Genomic DNA, 18,372 nt, shown 5'->3' with positions numbered 1-18,372 from the left:
TGGAGCAGTCTGAGAGGCTCTTTCTGAGCCAGTTGATGATGTGGGGAAGCGCAAAGCTCCTGTTTGGACACTGGGCTGCTCAGAGCTGACTTGTGTTATGTATTGCACCGTGGGAGCTAGCAGACTTCCATGTTAACCTTGAGGGCAAAAAGCAGTAAATCTAAAATGTGTTATCTCTGACTGTGGAAACAGCTGCCCAGCTTTGTCATCCAAGTTACATCAGGTCTGGGAAGGAGAACTGAGCATTGAGGACAGCATTTTGGGTTGGGTATTCTCTGCGTCTGCACAGTGAAGGCTTGGATACGGGACCATTTCTGTGACAGGAATAAAAAGAGAGGGTGAGTCAAGAGGAAAGAGAACGAGGTGACAGGGAAAGAGGGGAAAGAGAGGGTAAGAGGGAGAGTTGAGTTGCTTGGGGAAGTAGAGGACCAGGGTGAAATATGGGGCTTAGAATCACAGGATGGTTTGGGTTGCAGGGCCCTCCCCAGTTCCCCCAGTGCCCCCCCTGCCATGGGCAGGGACATCTGCACCAGCTCAGGTTGCTCAGAGCCCCGTCCAGCCTGGCCTGGGATGTCTCCAGGGATGGTTCATCCACCACCTCTCTGGCCAACCTGGGCCAGGCTCTCACCACCCTCAGGGCCAACGATTTCTTCCTCATGTCCAGCCTGAATCTCCCTCCTTTAGTTTAAAACCATCACCCCTTGTCCTGTTGCAACAGGCCCTGCTAAAAGTCTGTCCCCATCTTTCTTATCGGCCCCTTTTAAGTACAGAAAGGCCCCAATAAGGTCTCCCTGGTGCTTCTCTTCAGGAAGCTCAAGGCTTCCTGATGTTCCTCTAACCCAGGGTTTCCTCTCATTGCATGTTGCATCGGATTCTGTGCAGGGTAGAAGAGGCCGCAAAAGCAGATCGTTATGAAGAGAGGAAGAAGGAGGACTATTACCAGCTTCCTATTCCACGGGCAAACATTCACTTCCTGCAGACGTGGGAAGAGACCCTGCGGTGCTGGGAGAAGGTGCTGCGGGTGAGTGTTCCTCTGGGATTGGCTTTGCAGGGACAAGAAGCAGCAGCTCCACAGCAGGCGGGTACACAGGTTGTATGTGCCACCAAGTGTCTCCCTCCCCAAGTCAAGAACAGCTGCTTCCTTTCGGGTTGTCTGATTTGGAAATACTTTGGGAATTGCTGTGCCAGGAAAGGTCCCTGTGGGGGTAACTCGGGTGTGCTGTCCCTGCAGCAGTTCACACACTATCAGAGAAATGCAGTTGTTGGAAAGGAAATGCTGGTGCTGTGGACAGGGACTGTCCAGGCTGCCCTCAAGCACAGACAGTCTGCAAGTGAAGAAGGCTTCTGTCTGTGTTGCAGCCCGGGCAGGTTGTTGGCATTGACATGGAGTGGAGGCCGTCGTTCGGCATGGTCGGGAAGCCCCGTGTGTCCCTCCTTCAGATCGCTCTGCAGGACGAGGTGTTCCTGCTCGACTTGCCACGGCTCCTCGAGCAAGCTGTGACGGAGGCTGAGAAGGAGAAGCTTCCCCATTTCATCCAGAGGCTCTATTCAGATGCAGCCATCACTAAACTAGGTAACGCGCATCTTTTCTCCCTGCCTTGGGTCTTTACACAGCTTATTTTGTGCAATTCCTAGATCCTCTTGCGGTGCATTCGCTGTGATTTGAGTTTTCCTACCTGTGTGATTTGGGCTTGTTTTTCCTCCAGGTTATGGGATGTCTGGAGACCTCAGCAGCCTCGCAGCCACATGGTCTTCTTTGAAAGACACAGACAAGCAAGCGCAAGGTGTTGTGGACCTCCTCACAGTAGACAAACAAGTAAGGATGAACCCAAGAAGATATGGAAAATTGTGTCTCCTGCCTGTGCTCATATTAATAAATAACTGTCACAGCATTGTCTTTTTGGATCCTGTATTGGCAGGGAGATGGCTAAATAGGTAAACAGACCTTTTCCGCTTGTGGTTTGAGAGTAATGTGATTCTGTAAAGAAAGACAGAAGCATTTAGTTTTCATCAACTACAAAGTTAGAGCTTGATACATTACTAACACTTTTCATAGCCTTTATAAAAGCTGTGTTAAAGCAATTGAAAAGGAGACAGCTGCATTCAGCTGGGACAAAGCTTCTGAGCACAAGTCAGACTTGAATTCAGTAAGTAAATTCTTGTAGAAATTTAGATATTCCAAGATTGCGCAGTGTTGAAGCAGATATTATGGAGTTAGTGGTTTGTAGAGAACTCGTAGTGTTCATAGGAGGGCCGCTGGTGGTGTCAGCACAGGAATTTCTGTTCAGCTGAAGGACAGCTGTCTCTGGGTTTGCACACAGCAGTTTTTAGCAGTCTGCAGAAATGTTAAGGACAACCATTTTAATGAGTAAAATTTGCAGAGTGTATTTAAGGCTGTGGATTGGGGTGAACCCAGATCTTTGGGACTGATAGCTTAACCTGGGAAGTGCTGCAGGGTCTGGAGTACCTGCCAACAGCTATTGCCTCAGTTTAATCTGAGAAATGGCAACTGCAGAAAGGCCTCTGCCCACCTTTTCCCGCTGGAACTAGGAGGAGGAAGGTGCTGTTCTACCGTTGCTGTTGGTTTATTGAGTTGGTGCCCAACAGCCTCCGGCGTGGCTGAGCACCCTGCAAACTGCACACTCACAGCCCCGCTGCCCTCATGCAATGCTGTACGACAGTGCGCTTCTTTTTCCTTCCCTGGCTCTGAAACAGATTTCTTTCCAGCCAGTGTGTTTGTTAAACAAATAACCAGACGCTGTATTTATCTAATGCCATCGCAGCCCTTGTCTGAGACAACGGGATTCAATATGCCAGGCAAGAGATAAAATGATAGGGTTGCTGCATGGCCTCACCCACTGGAATAGGAGATGTTGCAGAAGTTGTTTTATAACCATGTGTTTTATATCTTTTTCTTTCCATCAGCTGCAGAAGAGCTCCATTGACTGGAAGAAGGGCGGCCAGAAGGTCGACGTTGTGTCCCCAGAGCAGAGCGGTGAGGATAGAGGGTTCAGGCAGCCAGAGAAAGGACTCAGCCTCTTGGTGCAGCATGTGCTGGGGAAGCCTCTGGATAAAACAGAGCAGCTGTCCAACTGGGAGAAACGGCCTCTCCGGGAGGAACAGATCCTCTATGCAGGTCTGGTCGCTGGCTCTGTGGCAGGGTGCTGCAGATTGGCCATTGCAGGCTGTGTTTGTTCTCTGTCACCAGCAAAATTGTTAAGTAGCAAATGAAGAAAATGGCTTTGCAGATTAGTTCCTGTTCAGAGAAGCCAGCACATGTTATGCTTGTCCTTTTGTGGACATGGCTTTAATGGTTGAAGTTTAAACTGTCCAGTGATTCATTATTTCCCTTATGAAAGAATTCCTGTGCTTTGCAGATTTTGTCTGATGAAATATCACCTCAGTGGAAACTCCTCTCGGTAACTGAAAGGAAGAAAGTCCATTTCCTTCTGCCTCATTTCACAGCCTTTCTGGGAAACAAGTGCTATGTTCATTCGTCAGAGTGAAGCGCTTGTTAAAAATGGGTAGACATGGAGTCAGAAACTGCAGCACAGAATTGGTGCTGTGGAGGGACCAGTGGAGTTTATTGCTGATTACCCCAGAGTCAGAAGTCTGGGTCTAAATCTTTTCCTGGGGCATCAAAGGACAGTCTACTGAAGTGAACCATCCCTTTGTTAAATTCAACTATCCTTGAAGCTGACACAGTTCCCACAAAAATTAATCGCTAGGACTTGTAAAACTGGCTTGGAGACTTAGAGAGTTCCCGTTGCAAGGAGCAGGAGCCGCATGGCAGTGCGTGTGGGCAGGTGATTGCAAACAACTCAGTTATTACTTTTTAAGATATTACATCTAATGGGGAAGTTACCTTCCCAGAGCTGAGATGTGGTGATAAACCGTGGGCAAGCCACTGCTCAGTAACAATGGAGAGTAGAATGGGTTGGCTGAAGCTATCTCACATGGTGGTTTGGACAGGCAAACTACAATTTGCATTACATTAGAGTCAGCATTACATTAGGCAGCAGAGGGCCTGTCGCTTTTTGAGCTCCTCTGCTGTGGCTCCTTGTGATGGTGTGTGAGGTTATGACGCTCCCTGGCTCAGTGAAAGAGCGCAGGGTACGACATTAATGAGCTGGAGCTTCACAGGTTGTTTGTGTTCAGTGGTGTTTCCAGAGGTGAGGGCTCTTCCTTGCGTCAGGAAAGCCTCTGGTTTACTTTTGAATGAAATCAGCTGAGGCTCATATTCCCTTATTTTCAGCTTCCGATGCATACTGCTTGCTGGAGATCTACGAGAAGCTCTGTAAGGATCCAGCGAGCTTTGGTCTGAGTTCAGACCTGACTGGGAGTCTGGTGGGAAAACCGAGCATAAAACCCAGGGCAAAGAAGCAGCTGAATAAACAAGAAGTACTATCACCTTCTGTACAGGTTTGTAAACATCTTCAAAGAGCTACATGTTGCTCAAGACCGCTGCAAATCATATGTTGCCGTGTCTGTCAGTTGTACTATTAGCCATGCCTGGCATGCCTGTTCCTGGCCTGTTCTCAGGACTATTGCAGCAAACATCTTCCTCTCTCCTCCCCTGTACTGGTAAGATGTGGTTTGTCCTTTGTCTGCCTTGGTTCAGCTTTCCCTACAATTTTAGGTTCCTTTGTCTTCACAAAACGTTGGTGCAGATCTGTGTGGCAGAACCCAGCTAACCTTGCTGGTGGAAATGTTCCTTCCCTGTCTCCTCAGCGGTGAGGGTTTGAACCCCATGGCTGAGGCGTTGTGTCAATGAGGTTTCAAAACTCTAACTTCCTTCCTTTTGCTTTTAGCTGAGCTTCTACACTTTTGTTTCACATTGGGAATGCCTCTTTTATTGTGCCTGGACTAGAAGTCTGCAGAGTTTAAAAAAAAAAACAAAAACAATTTATCAAAAAATCCTTTCTGCTGATGGCTGGTCTCCTTTTCCATGAGCACCACCACATGCTCCAGGACTGGACTCCCCTTGCCACGTGTGTTGTGTCAGGGCCTTAAAACTCCACCTTGCCATAACTTGGAGCTATGTGACTCTGCTTAAATATTTTGGAACGTGACTGGTCGTTCTCTCTCAGTAATAAAGTTTTACTTTTAAAATGCAACCATCCAGTTGTTTATGAACTATGAAAACGTTGGCAGAAAAAGTTTCATTTATTAACTGAGAAGACTCACTATGTCTGTGCATCCTTCTGAGTAGTCCCAAATGTGTTTTTAGCTCCCGAAGTCAATACTGCCTTCCATGGTTGGACGGAGATGCTATTGATAATAGCCACCTTTGCAGGATCCTCCTTACGGAGTGTGTGTACAGTATCCCGTTAGTCCTCGTCAGGCAGTAAAACACAAAGCTGCTCAGTAGTTTCCTAAGCACTCTGTGTTCATGGGAATATTGTGTGTTAAAACAGATTGGACTGGCTGCTGCAGAGATGGGAAAAGTAAGTACTTGAGGCTTGAATTACCTTGTGAACTCACAGGTCATCTTTGTGTTCGCACAGTCACATTCATCAACCGAGAGGTAGTTGGTAAAACCTGGACTGGGACTCAAACCAGCAGATTTCTCCTGCCTCTGCATCCTGCATGACTCCCAGTTCTCCTTCCCAGCGTTTCCTGGTCCGCTGTCTGAAGTAGGGCTAATGACACTGTTCTCCTGGATAAGCTTTTTGCTCTCTGCTGGCATGAAACGTGAGAAAAAAGCTACAGATGACATTGCTGACCATGGAATAAACACTAGCTCAGAGCCAGCTGCTGCTCCTTCACATCTGTTTGAACAGAAGCAGCAGCACAGGGTTCGTGTCTTCCAACTACCTCAGCATCGAAGGGTCAGGATGACCCATTGTCACAGCGCGCTGATGTCTCAGGGCAGTGCTGCAGCCACCACGGTCCTTGCAGGAGCTGGTGACAGTCCAGTGTGCCCCGTGCTGCAGAGCTGTGGGTGCAAGTCCCAGCTCCTGGGAGGTGCAGTGAGACACAGACTGAGCTCTCAGCTCTGAGCTGGTTCACACGGTCAGCCCAGGTGATCTCCATGGTGTGCAGAATTTCCAGGCCCCAGTTGGCTCCTGCAGAGCTTGTCTGGGGTGCTGCAGTGACTCTGGTTCCACAGGCCGTGTAGCAGAGTTGGTGGCTGTGTCTTGCAGTCATCTCAGCTCCTTCCAGCTCCTGGAGGCAAAGCTGAACATTGGAGATTCCTTCATAACTTCCCTTCACCATGAATTTAGCTATTGTACTTCTGGGAGCCTCCCAATGACAAAGTTTCCAACTGCAGGAACTCCCCCAGCAGCAGACATTTGAAATAAAATAAACAGAATTCGGGCCCTGCCTATTTTTAAACTTCCAAAGATAACAAAGCTGACGTGGTTGCTTTGTCTACCTGTTTCTCCCTCTGTCTGTCAGATCTCCTTCCCAAATCATTACTTTGGCATATGTATATTAATTGCAGTCTAATTTAATAGGGGAATAGCAGTCTCGAAGATGTGTTTCTGTGACTTGATGAAAATGAATGTCTGTGTAGAGCACAGGAGGCCAGGCTGGCGTTTCTCCAGGCTGCAGGTTGGGTGGTCGTCTGGCCAGTCAGCGAATGGCTAAGTCAGAATTATCCCCATCAGGTGCTGCCTCCTGCCCAGGTGGGTGATGTGGAAAGGACACGAAGAGGGAACTAGAGGCGTTGCAGAGCATGAAGGAAATTGTAATACAGGTGGACAGGGACAGTTGAATTTGCCATGGCGGGTGATTGCAGGGAGGCAAAACACAAATGTCCTGGAAATCAGATTTCTGTTCTGCTGCTTATGGGTCTCTTGCCTTCCTGTAGCAATGCGAAGGACACCAAAAGGAGACCTCATGTCCCCCTGCTCCCATCTCCCCGAAGGAGTTCAGCGTGGTCTGCGATAACATGCTGCAAGGCCTCGGGCGCTATCTTCGCTGCCTCGGGGTGGATGTCCAGATGCTGGAGAATGAGGATGATCACAGGAAGGCTGCTGAGGTCAGTCACGCATGTGTGTGTTTGTAGCTCCCATCTGTGCTCCCTGGGGGACACCTGCTGCTGACCATGGAACTGCACTGGGTGGTCACTGCCCTGAACAGCACATAGAGTCACGGAATCATCTTGGTTGGAAAAGACCCTCGAGATCATCGAGTCCAACTGTTAACCCACCCCTGGCAGTATCCCATGTCCCTGAGAACCTCATCTCCGCATCTTTTCAACCCCTTCAGGGATGGTGACTCCAGCACTGCCCTGGGCAGCCTGTTCCAATGCCCCACAGCCCTTTGGGGAAGAAATTGTTCCCCAGATCCAACCTCAACCTCCCCTGGCGCAACTTGAGGCCGTTTCCTCTGGTCCTGGCGCTTGTTCCTGGGGAGCAGAGCCCGACCCCCCCTGGCTCCAAGCTCCTTTCAGGCAGTTCAGAGATCAGAAGGTCTCCCCTCAGCTCCTGTTCTCCAGCTGAACCCCCAGCTCCCTCAGCCGCTCCCATCACACTTGTGCTCCAGCCCCTCACCAGCTCCGTTCCCTTCTCCCAACTCGCCCCAGCACCTCAAGACCTTTCCTGTAGTGAGAGGCCCAAAACTGACCCCAGGATTTGAAGTGGGGCCTCCGCAGTGCCCAGTACAAGGGGACAATCACTTCTCTGTCCTGCTGGCCACACTATTCCTGATACAAGCCAGGATGCTGGTGGCCTTTTTGGCCACCTGGGCACACACTGGCTCATGTTCAGCTGCTGTCGATCAGCATCCCCAGATCTGAACACTTCCTCCCCTGCCTGTGCTGAGACCCAGTTCTCTGGTTCAGTCTGAGCAGCTGTGCCCGTGGCAGCTGGGATTAGCTGGTCCCTGCACTAGTGAGTGGGCTTGGTTCCCCATTTCCAGGAGAGGCGGTGAGCACAGAGGGCGGTGATCTCAGGTCTTTTTTGTGTCATTGCCAGCTGGGATGTTTCAGGTCATTAGAAGAACACAAGCAGAGTGTAAAGATGTGACCTGCAGTCTCAATTGTCTTTCATGAGGAGGCGGTGGTGTGTTTGCAACATGGCAAAAATCAGAGAAAGGAACCCAAAATTCACTTAGGTTTCTAATGGACTCCAGTTTGGGCTTACAGGAAAGGTATCTGCGTGCCTTGGGCCTGCTTTAATTAAGCAGAACCATAATCGAAAGATAGCTGTTCAATGTGAAAGGGAAAATTTCCATAATAAATTGCCGTAGAACATCCTAGCTGGCTACCACCTTGTGAGGTGACTCAAAGGTGATCAGCCACAACTTGCAATGAAATATTGGGGAAAAGTGAAGTCTCTAACATACATGGGGACAATGTACATTGATCCAGACTCCCATAACAACTTTGACCCTCTGCCTCAGAGGAGAAACACATGCTTCATCGTTTCAGGCAGATTTCTGCTGTGCCACAAATGGAGATATCCAGCCCACACAGTGTGCTGCTCTCACATGTGCACGGAGCACCCGGACCGCTGCACAGGATATTTCCTCTTCACATGTCTGCTTGACCTCAGTACTGGGCAGGCTCTAACTTCTGCAGAAATAATTAATATCTCATCTCTGCCAAACTTGCACAAGTCATTTAAACAAACTAGTTCTCACTTCCTCCCCCCACAGCCCCGTCTCCGCTTCTCATCCTGATACCTTATCGTGCCACGGACAGGATGTTTTACATTGCTTTCTCTATGGTGACCGGACAAACATCCTTTCACTATCAAAAGCCCTTGCAGTGTTACTGTATTGCAGAGCCTTTGATCTGTGCATGGATAATCAAAGATAAAAATAGACTCCTCCCACCCTGCTTTATATCTGGCTAGTCCTGATTTAATAGAAGTTGAATGTTGACCACTCTACACCCGAAAACTTGTAAATGTTGTTGCAAAGGCCAGGAGAAAGGTTTGGATCCTGGTCACTGAGTACAAGATAGACGGTTTGGGTGTCGTCGCAACACAGTTTAAACTAGTGTCACCAGGAACACGTCAGTATGTACAGAGTTAGTGTTTGTTCTTCATGAAAGTCATTTCACTAAAATGATTTATCAGTCATGTTACACATCTCCTTGTGCCAAGAGCTCCTGAATCGCTTGGCATTTGCTCCTTATTGTTCTCATTCCTGTTGCTTGCTAAAGTGACTTCAAGTATTGGTAGGCAGGTGGGTCTTGTCCTTCACCCTCTTTTATTTGAGATCAAACTTAAAATCCTGAGAGCTTTGTAGGTTGTGCTTGGGCAGCTATGGATTTTTTTATTTTTGCTTTTCAACTAATGCGGGTGTCAGTAATTGGTTTGAGAAACCCCATTGCCAGGCTAAGTGTGAAGTCCGTGTCCTGTGTACTGCTTCACCTTGCGCTGCTATTATTGGCTAAACATTTTATCTTGGACAACAGTTGTCATGGTGAGTTTGTCATGCCAGATCTGCAATCTCAGATGTGCTGTCCCCCAAGAGCAGGACCCCCACCACGAGCCAGTGTATCCCCCTGGTTTGGCCATATTTAGTTGCTGTGAGATGACACCAGTTTGTGTTCTGTGTATTTAAAGGTGCCATTTAATTCAGACTTGACTGGAGAAGTGACTGGTTAAAAGTTACCTGTCATAAATGTAGACAGTCTTTAAAATGGAAAAACAGTAGAAACTCATACTGAAAATTTCTCTTGTTAAATCTGTCCTCTTGTTGAAGGCAAAGAGCTCACAGTCCATCCTCACAAAAACATTGATGAGCACCAGCCTCTCTGGGAGGAGCAGCTTTGTGTCGCAGTTTGGGTGCCGTGTCATTTTCCAAGTCTTCTCATTCAATGAGGTGGCAGGAACATTTTAACTGTGATCTGTTTATATCTGAGCTGCTGTAGCGCAGTGCACATAGGTGTTTGGCAAAGCAGGGTACGCAGCTGGGGGATGAAATGTGTACCAGATGTAGTGGACAAGATGTGCTTTACCTGACTTTAGCGGCCTGTGCATTGAGAGCTGGGGGGATTCACCGCAGGTGTTCCCCAAAACGTCCTTGCGTGGCCGCACCGCTCCAGTCCTGCCCTGCCGAGGGCTCCGGCTGTGTCTGTCCTGAGCTGGGCTGTGTGTGTCCAGCCCGTCCCCACCAGCACCTTCTGACCCCATCCCGAGGGAAAGAATGGCTCCAGCTGGGAAAGAACGCGGAGATTCCGTGTCTCTTTTGCAGCGTCCTTCTGTGTGTGCAGGTGCCATCACTGGGGTAAGCTGCCCTTTGCATTTGCGCTGATTCCTATAAGCAACATGTTACTTCCAATTAATACACTTTTCTTTGCTTAAATCACATCCTATGCCTGTTGTGTTTCTAGCCAGGTCTTCAGGCTTGTCTTCTGTGAGCTTCTCTTTGCGGAGTATCTTAAACCTATCTTTTGGGCCTTCTAGATGGCTAAGTGGAAGGGGGTGGGAAAGTTTCGGTGGGTGTTCCTCTTTTCTCTGCAGTTTTGCAGAATCAAAGAGCAGTGGGATGCTTCTCATACTAGCCTTAAAGGATCACCCACCAGCCTGAAGGGACTACAGTACATCTTCCAATGTCGTACTTCAGGAGTGGAGGAGAAGCTTATAAAAAATTTTGGTAGTCTCTTACGTCACTGATTTCTAAGAAGAGACTTGGTGGAATCTCAGAGCCCCTTCAGTTGAGTTGTGGGCTGGTTTATTTTTTTAGTGGACTGTGCTCTTGGTCTTCAAAATCATCCTTATCTCTAGCAATAATTTGCACGCTAAGGCAAACTTGGTATCTTTAAAGTGTGATGATAACCAGAAGGCTGGTAGAATTGGCTTCCTGCAGCTGCCGTGGTGTAGAAGGTTTCTTTGCAAGATTACACCTGCTCTCCCAAAACTCCATGTGAACGAGTGAGTTGGTGAGGAGGGCCAGGCTTGGATGGATCTCACGAGGCGTTGAGAGCAACATGCACATGGATCTAAATTACCCTGGACTGGTTTGGAGCCGTGGGACACCAAGGGAACGTTTAATGCTGCAATGAGCAGAGCTTCATGTAATGGGTGAATCTAATCTCTGATCTCATCACAGCTTTGAATGGCTTTTTCCATATTTTTGATGTAAACTACATTCTTCAGGTTTGCTAGTCGTTTTACCTCCCTGCCAGTCTGCGGAGCAGATTCACAGAGGACAGATGAAGAGCTGTTCTGCCTTTAAGATGACGACTTTGCTTTTGGTGCTTGGTCAGCAGGAGGAGACTTTCATTGGAGGCTTTGATACAAATGGATCTACATTAAGAAACAAAACTGGGTCGATGATTTTAGAATAGAATCATTTCAGTTGGAAGAGACCCCCAGGATCATCGAGTTCAACCATAACCTAACTCTAGCACTAAACCATGTCCCTAAGAAGTAAACCATGTCCCTAAGACCTGGTGACATGGTGTGGTACTTGATGCCACATCACAAAATCATGCAATAACTCAGTACAATGTGTGTTTTTCAGGAATGCTGAAGAGAAGTCTGGGGTTGAAATACCAGCAGTAGAGCAGGAGCACTGCAGGGGTGGCATGAGTGTGTTCGTAGCTACTAAGCTCTTGCTTTACTGTCTGTTCTAGAAGAGCCTGAGCTGACAGGTCAGGGGTTCAGGGTTGGACTGAGGTTTGTGATCCACTTCTCTAGTAGATCCTTGTCTGGTTGCTTTCCCAGCACACATCCTGGGGCAGACGCTCTCTGTCCGCTCCCTTCTTGTCTGAGCTGGGACCTTGCTGGCCGAGGCTCAGGATCGCTGTGTCACCTCTGCCACTGCCAGGGGCGTCACGGCTTTTCCTGGCCCCCTGCCGTTTGCCTCTTCGCGGACACGTGGCATTGCCTAGCACGTGTCATCCACGGGCTTGGCAAATTCTAAATTACAAATCTACAGCCTCGTGCTGCTGTTCCTTGAAACCTTCTTTGGCCTTAATTCAAGATGATCTAGGTCGTCACGAATCATTCTGCCGCTGGTGCTGGCTTTGAAACAGGGGGTCTGTCACTGCCCTCTCATCAGTCGTTGCCCTTCCACGTCTCCCTTGTAATAGTTCATTTGAGTTCATTCATCTCTGGAAGATGAAAGTTGGCCGAACAGACAAGCATGTTAAGGGCTAAATAATATACCAAGCTATTAGGGAGTGCTTTCTATCCAGAAGGTCTGAGCCTTGTCCAGAGGAAGTTGATATTATCTTTTGAATAGATTGTGAAACTGAGGCCAGTGCCCTCTCTGCAGCACTTGGGATGGAGCACAAGCCCCTGACACCCACCCCAAAACGCTGTTCTGGTTGTTCTTTTCCTTTTATTTGCATCTCCAAGCACACATCCCCGGGACGGTCCCAGCGCTGTCTTCCATGATTTCTTTCAGAGGAAAAGAAGAAATTGTGCCCTTTTTGCAGCACATATCCTCTGTGGGTTCAGTCAGATGTGTGCTATCACACAGCTCTTCTGGCTCTGCACTTCTCCCAGTCCTCATTCCAGAGGCAGAAAAACATGCTGGAAGAGTTATTGCTTTTCTCCTTTTTATTTGATGTTCTTTGCCTGTCTCTGCAGAGCCATTTAGATAAGGGGATTTATCAAGCTTGAACTAATTAACCCTGGATGCAGGAAGTCAGAATGGAGTGTTCCAGCTGTGAAATCCTCAGACTTAGCCTGAAGTTCACATGGGTCTGAAGGAATTTCACATCTCTCTTCCCTTGTTGGCAAATCACAGTGGTGAACTTTTGCTCTTGCCTTACTGGACTTGTCTGGCTGATGTGCCGTGAGGGTGGGTTGTCTCTTCAGGACCCCAGACCGCAGGCAGGAGGATCGCACACAGCACGGGGTGTCTCTGCTGCCGCTTCAAGGTTGCTGTTCTTGGAGATTTTTTTCCTTTATTGAGACAGAAGGTTGATTTTGAAAGAAATCCGGTAATTTTGCCTGTAGGAAGATGCTTTAGAAGTGGTTGCCAATCGCTTTCTCAGTGCAGAACTGGCAGCCAAAGAGTGACTTCGCAAGAAAGGGTGGGAAGCGGCTACCTCAAAGGTCAGGATAGGAACAAAATGGGTGCTTAGTTGGCTGCATGGGGAGTTTGTGCTTTCAGAGCCTTCACCCTCTTGTGTCATGTTGCCATAGGTCCAGCGGGTCTCAAGTGAACAGCTATCTAAGACAGTTCAAAAATCTTGGTTTGGTTTTTCGGGTGTTCCCTGGCTGTGCTTGGTGCTGTCAGACTGTCTGGGAAGCGCAGCAGGACTCTGATCCCAAATGTGTCCTCCTGCCAGGGTTAAAGGGAGATCCAGAGAGAGCTTCTGAGACTCTGATCCAGAGGAGAGACCTCCGTGACGCACATCTGGAAACACTGAAAAATGTGAGGGCTTCCAACAGAATCCAAGCCAGAGCAGAGAAATAACCTCTTGCCTACCTTGAAGTGCCAATCTCTTGTCAGCACCAGCGGGGCTGACGCGCTGGTTCACGTGGGAATCCTTCCACTGCTACGGCCATGAAAATATTTCCCTCCCACCAGAGTGGTGAAGGGCTGGGAGGGAGGGACATCATTTAATCATACAAAGATCAGTCACACTTTTCATCCTTGTAAAGAATTGCACTTTCAGATTTAGTGTCTCCTTTTGGCACTAAACCATTTGAAAGTGTCTCTTACTCTATTGCGAAGGTCACAAGTGCGGGTAATGCATCCCCTGATAATTCAGCACAGACCTTTCCCTTGAAGGACAAGACCTCTGATAAAAGTGCAGGATTGCAAGTCAGGGGCTGATAAACTCTAATGGAGATGTTCTTTGCAGCCTAGAAAGGGTGCATAATTTCTGCATGTCTGCTTTTGAGCTGCTGGGAGAATAACGCCGTCATATCTTCAAGCAAGTGGAGTGAGCATCATTCTGTTAATGTCTACAAAATTTGCAGACACATATAATGGTACATTTTATTTGCTTGGGTTATTTTTTCCTTTCTCCCTTGTGCATTGCTGTGCGAGCAGAACTTCTTGCTTCTTTGTGAACCAGACTGGGGAAATAGAAATAGTCTGTGTTAGGGGAAAAAAACAAAAGCTAGGAAGGTTTTTGATAGGGCTGTTTCAAGGTGGATCGGTTCCCTGGGCCATCTGCAGCGCAGATGCACAAGTAGCTCGTTCCAGCGCACGTGAGGCCAGGCGGGTATCGGCAGGGAGGGGATGTGCAGTGAGCGAGCAATACCTTGAGCTGCGCTTGCTGTCGAGTGTATCATTGAACCAGACCCAGATACTCTTGGCCCAGCGTATGGCAACGCTGGAGAGAAGGACTCAATAGCACCAGTTCGTGTTCTCTCTGCTTTGACTGAAAGGAAAGTTTCAATCCAGTGTAACTTCAGCCCATGTTCATTATGATTTTTACTGTTTTTTCCAGATTGCCCGACAGGAAGGAAGAGTCATTTTAACCTCTGGACTCCCATATCAGACTGTAAGTGTTCAGAGCTTCTGGCATTTTTCTGGCGTTGTATCATTGCGTGGTCTGGGATGCGCAGTGTAGAGAAGAGGAAAAGTCAGATGTGAATGCAACAGCTGGCTTGGCTTCTCCATGTTTTCTGCACTAAAAACTACATTAAGGGTCTTGAGAGGTTTGCTGTTCTGAATGACCAAAGCTTGGGGTGAATTTCTGTTATACTCAGCCCTGCGTGAGTGGGGAGCGCGATCGCTCGCCATTGGGGGCGGGGGTGGAAATCAAGCCAAGCAATCCAGAACAAAGTGTTTCTGTTCGGTCTCACTGGCAGGTGAAAGGCAGCTCGATTCCCATGCTTTTTATCACTAAGTTTCTTGTTTACTGACTGGCTCCACACTGACATAGTTTCAACACTTAAAGATGTTTCTTCAGGCTCGGAAGGAGGAGGATGGAAGCCACCAAGCATGGGTGCCAGTGGAAGATGTAGAGGTTTAGTGTTCCTGTAGATACACAAAAAAACCCAAAGCAAACCCAGCATTACCCTCAGCACCAGATGTTCAGAGCCCTTCACGAGACACACTTCAAAATGGAGTGTTGTTGGGAATACACTGACCTTGTCAAGTTCTGATGCCTGCTGCAGGTCCTTTGCACTTTGGTACTGCCCAAAAATTCATCTGGAAGAGCAAAACTCCTCTGGGTGACACACATGAGCCGGAGCGCAAGACTTCTTTGTTACAAACTATGAATATAAAAGCTCCCAACCACTCAAGTAGCTAGTTGGAGTGTTTGCAGAACGTAGGCTGCTCATTTCCTACACAATAGCTGAGCACTGAAGGAAACTCCCCCCACGATGAGGCAAGTGAGGCAAGGGCTGCTGTGCCCCGTTCCAGGTTCCTGATCCAGACTGTGGTTCCTTGAGCCGACAGTTGATGTAATAGGTAATGCTGCATCCAGCATAATCTTATTTGGCAAAGCTTTAACTTCAAAGCACTGTGTAGGAATTGCAAAAGGAAAATAACCAATTCCCAGTGTACGATAGTATCCTGGGAACTGTCTGGTTCCCCGTGTTCCTTTGCCTTTGTATGTCCCACGTGAGGGCAGGACGGGGCTGCGATCGGCTCCTTTACTTGCACGTAGCTGATCCCACCTCGCTGTGAGTACTCATCATGTTCTTAAAGATGTGTCTGGAACTTCCCAGTGCTTGTTCCCAGATACAAACTGCTCTGCTAAACGTGGAACAATCATTGAGGGAACGTCCAGCCCAACCGCTTCAAATTCATTGGCCATCCATGAGCTCCAGGTGAAATGGTGCATAAACTAGAAGGGCTGAAGTGGCAAAACTGTCACTGGACATCGTCCCCATGTTGGGCTTTCACGTGCTGTGTGTAATCTGGTTGGGTTTCATGTGAAAGCTGCGATTAAATTCAGTTTGGTCTTGCTACCCCAGTTAGCACCACACTGCCAAATTACAAGCTGAAGGGGGCACTTGGGCAGTCATTTTTCACATCTTTATACACTGCTGCAGTGCTTCAGTATTCTCAGAGCTATTGCAGCAGCAGCTAAGTGTTAAATTACCAGTTGTGCTTCTTAGATCAAAATTTAGACTGTAAGCACATACAAAATCCAAATATTACATGTAATTAAAACCAAACCAAGTGTATTAGGAAAATACCCATGGACCGTGATGCACGGAGTGCCTCATTTGTTGTCTTTTTATGACTTGTCTTTTGAAGCTGCGGTCCCAGGTAGCAGAAGGAAGATGTTTCTCCGTGAACTCCTCAGAAAAGGCAAAAGAACAGGCCGTGCAGGTTCTGAAGCACTTCAACGTTCAAGTGTCCCTGGCAGATATCTTCAGCCGCTGCCAGGTAGGACGAGGCGCGTTTGAGTTGCAGTTCTCGCTCGCTCGCCGATTCATGCACAGCAGGCGCTGCTTCAGCTTCTTGGGTCTTGCACTCAGTGTTTGCTACTTGGTTCTCAAGATTTCTGCTTGAACTTGGGCAGCATCTTGCAAAGCCGTGAGGAGTTCTGAGGGTTCTAATGTCCATCGGAGTGTTGATGTCAGGAGAGCAGAGGCACCGTATCTGCAGCTTTGCTAGAAACTCTGCTGGTTTTGCGATTTTTGGTACTTGGCTTGTGTTTTGGCATTGACTATCACAGTTATATTCTTTGTTGCTGTGTTTTCTGTCTAGGACACATGCTGTTTTCATTACAAACCATTTTTAATTATGGCTCTGTGATTCTGATAACACTTAATTACTTTAATAGGAAGATTTTTTTTTTAGGACTATTTTTTTTTCAGAAGCTATTAGGTTGATTCATGTCCATGCTAGTTGATGACTCCAGATTGTGTTTGGTACTGGATATCTGTGGATTGTTGTTAAGAAGAAATTTTAATTATGTTAGCTCAAATCTCCATCTCTTCCAATTTCACTCTTGTATTTGTTACAATACAGGCTGAAACCTATCCCTTCAAAAACTGTAATATAAACCAACTTGCAACGTTAACTTCTCTCATCTTATCTGTGTTTAAAGAGAGAAAAAAAGAAGAAACTGCAAATCTGGCTAGAAAAGGAGCTTTCTCTTAGGAATAAACAAGCCAGCTGAACGCTCCAGTGTAGTCTGGCTCGGTGCCTTGTGGTCGAGCTCGCGGGTCTCCTGGCCCCAGGAACAGCACAAGTGTTGTAGGAATTGCAATGACTCCTGAGCAAACACACCAGAGTGTTTTCTAGACCTCTGCTTATATCTGATGTCGGTTGTTGAAACTGTATCTGTAACTTCTAGAGAAAATGAGAGGTTGTCCAGCTGTGCAGGTTGTCTGTAAGAGGAGGATGGCGTTATACCCTGCAGATTGGATCGACTTAGTGTGGGTTGATCTTAGTTCAGGATAAATAGATATATTCAGGTATTGCCTTCAGTCTTGCAGTCTTTTTGTTCTGAGAACAGATTGCAGTTGTTATATAGTGGAATGCTGGCTTCTTTGCAATTAAAAAAAAAGTGTTTGAAAAACCTTGTGGATGCTCTGACTCCCTGAGATCCCATAAAATAGCAGCGTTCTTCCTGATGGTTGTTGAAATACCACAAGAATAAGCACGCACAAAAAAAACGTACTGCAGAAAACTCTGTGATATCTGTAATAGTTGCAGAACACTGTGCAGCATACGATATAAAACCGACCCCTTGCCCATGATCTGGAGTCTGGAACTGTTTAACTATATGGCTTTTTAGTACGTGCTGTCTTAGTTTACATTATAAATAGGGGTAATCAATCTGGCTAGGAATATATACTAAGTGTTCTCTTACTTCCAGGAGAAATGCCTTCCCTGTAAATTGTGGTGGTAGAACAGCTGCATGTTTTACACCACTAGCCATGGGAAGATGCTATTATTTGTCAAACTGTTCGGTGCTCTGAATCATTTATTTACCTACATTTAAGGCTTTGGCATTTAGGAGCTGATTTTGTTCAGCTGTCCTCTAGAGACTGTGCGAGTTTTGCTAACACGTTGCTGTTGCTCTCGGGGAGGATCCCGGCTCGCTCGTACGGCTGGTCTGGGGCAGGATCGTACCGCACCTCTGCGGAGCAGGGACTGCCCTCCTCCAAAATGGCAAATTTCTGATTTTAAGAGGGTGCTCTGGGGCCACTGTGACCAACAGAGACCTCAGCACTTCATCTGTAAGTTCTTTCTAAAATGTCCTAATTCTCTGCAAACCTGATGCAGCCTGGAGAACAGGAGCTGAGGGGAGACCTTCTGATCTCTGAACTGCCTGAAAGGAGCTTGGAGCCAGGGGGGGTCGGGCTCTGCTCCCCAGGAACAAGCGCCAGGACCAGAGGAAACGGCCTCAAGTTGCGCCAGGGGAGGTTGAGGTTGGATCTGGGGAACAATTTCTTCCCCAAAGGGCTGTGGGGCATTGGAACAGGCTGCCCAGGGCAGTGCTGGAGTCACCATCCCTGGAGGGGTTGGACAGACGGAGATGAGGTTCTCAGGACATGGGGCAGTGCCAGGGCTGGGTTAACAGTTGGA

General features: G+C 47.8%; 1 protein-coding gene across 8 annotated transcripts in view; it reads left to right on the top strand.

The window, feature by feature from the left end:
• The window catches only part of EXD3 (exonuclease 3'-5' domain containing 3), a 291,985-nt gene that overhangs the window by 146,441 nt on the left and 127,172 nt on the right, over positions 1 to 18,372 (top strand). For 7 of the 8 annotated variants that reach the window (XM_065648437.1, XM_065648436.1, XM_065648434.1 and 4 more), the window contains 8 exons: positions 883 to 1,021; positions 1,360 to 1,573; positions 1,707 to 1,816; positions 2,926 to 3,136; positions 4,256 to 4,422; positions 6,818 to 6,988; positions 14,321 to 14,374; positions 16,087 to 16,218. In XM_065648437.1, coding sequence (XP_065504509.1) covers positions 883 to 1,021; positions 1,360 to 1,573; positions 1,707 to 1,816; positions 2,926 to 3,136; positions 4,256 to 4,422; positions 6,818 to 6,988; positions 14,321 to 14,374; positions 16,087 to 16,218 — 1,198 coding nt within the window. The remainder of the gene's footprint in view (positions 1 to 882; positions 1,022 to 1,359; positions 1,574 to 1,706; positions 1,817 to 2,925; positions 3,137 to 4,255; positions 4,423 to 6,817; positions 6,989 to 14,320; positions 14,375 to 16,086; positions 16,219 to 18,372) is intronic. The other variant, XM_065648440.1, reaches the window with a different exon arrangement.

The sequence above is a fragment of the Caloenas nicobarica genome, chromosome 19, assembly GCF_036013445.1.
Source record: "Caloenas nicobarica isolate bCalNic1 chromosome 19, bCalNic1.hap1, whole genome shotgun sequence".
Lineage (NCBI taxonomy): Eukaryota > Metazoa > Chordata > Aves > Columbiformes > Columbidae > Caloenas > Caloenas nicobarica.
The sequence above is the reverse complement of the archived record's forward strand: the minus strand, read 5'-3'. Positions and strand labels throughout refer to the sequence as shown.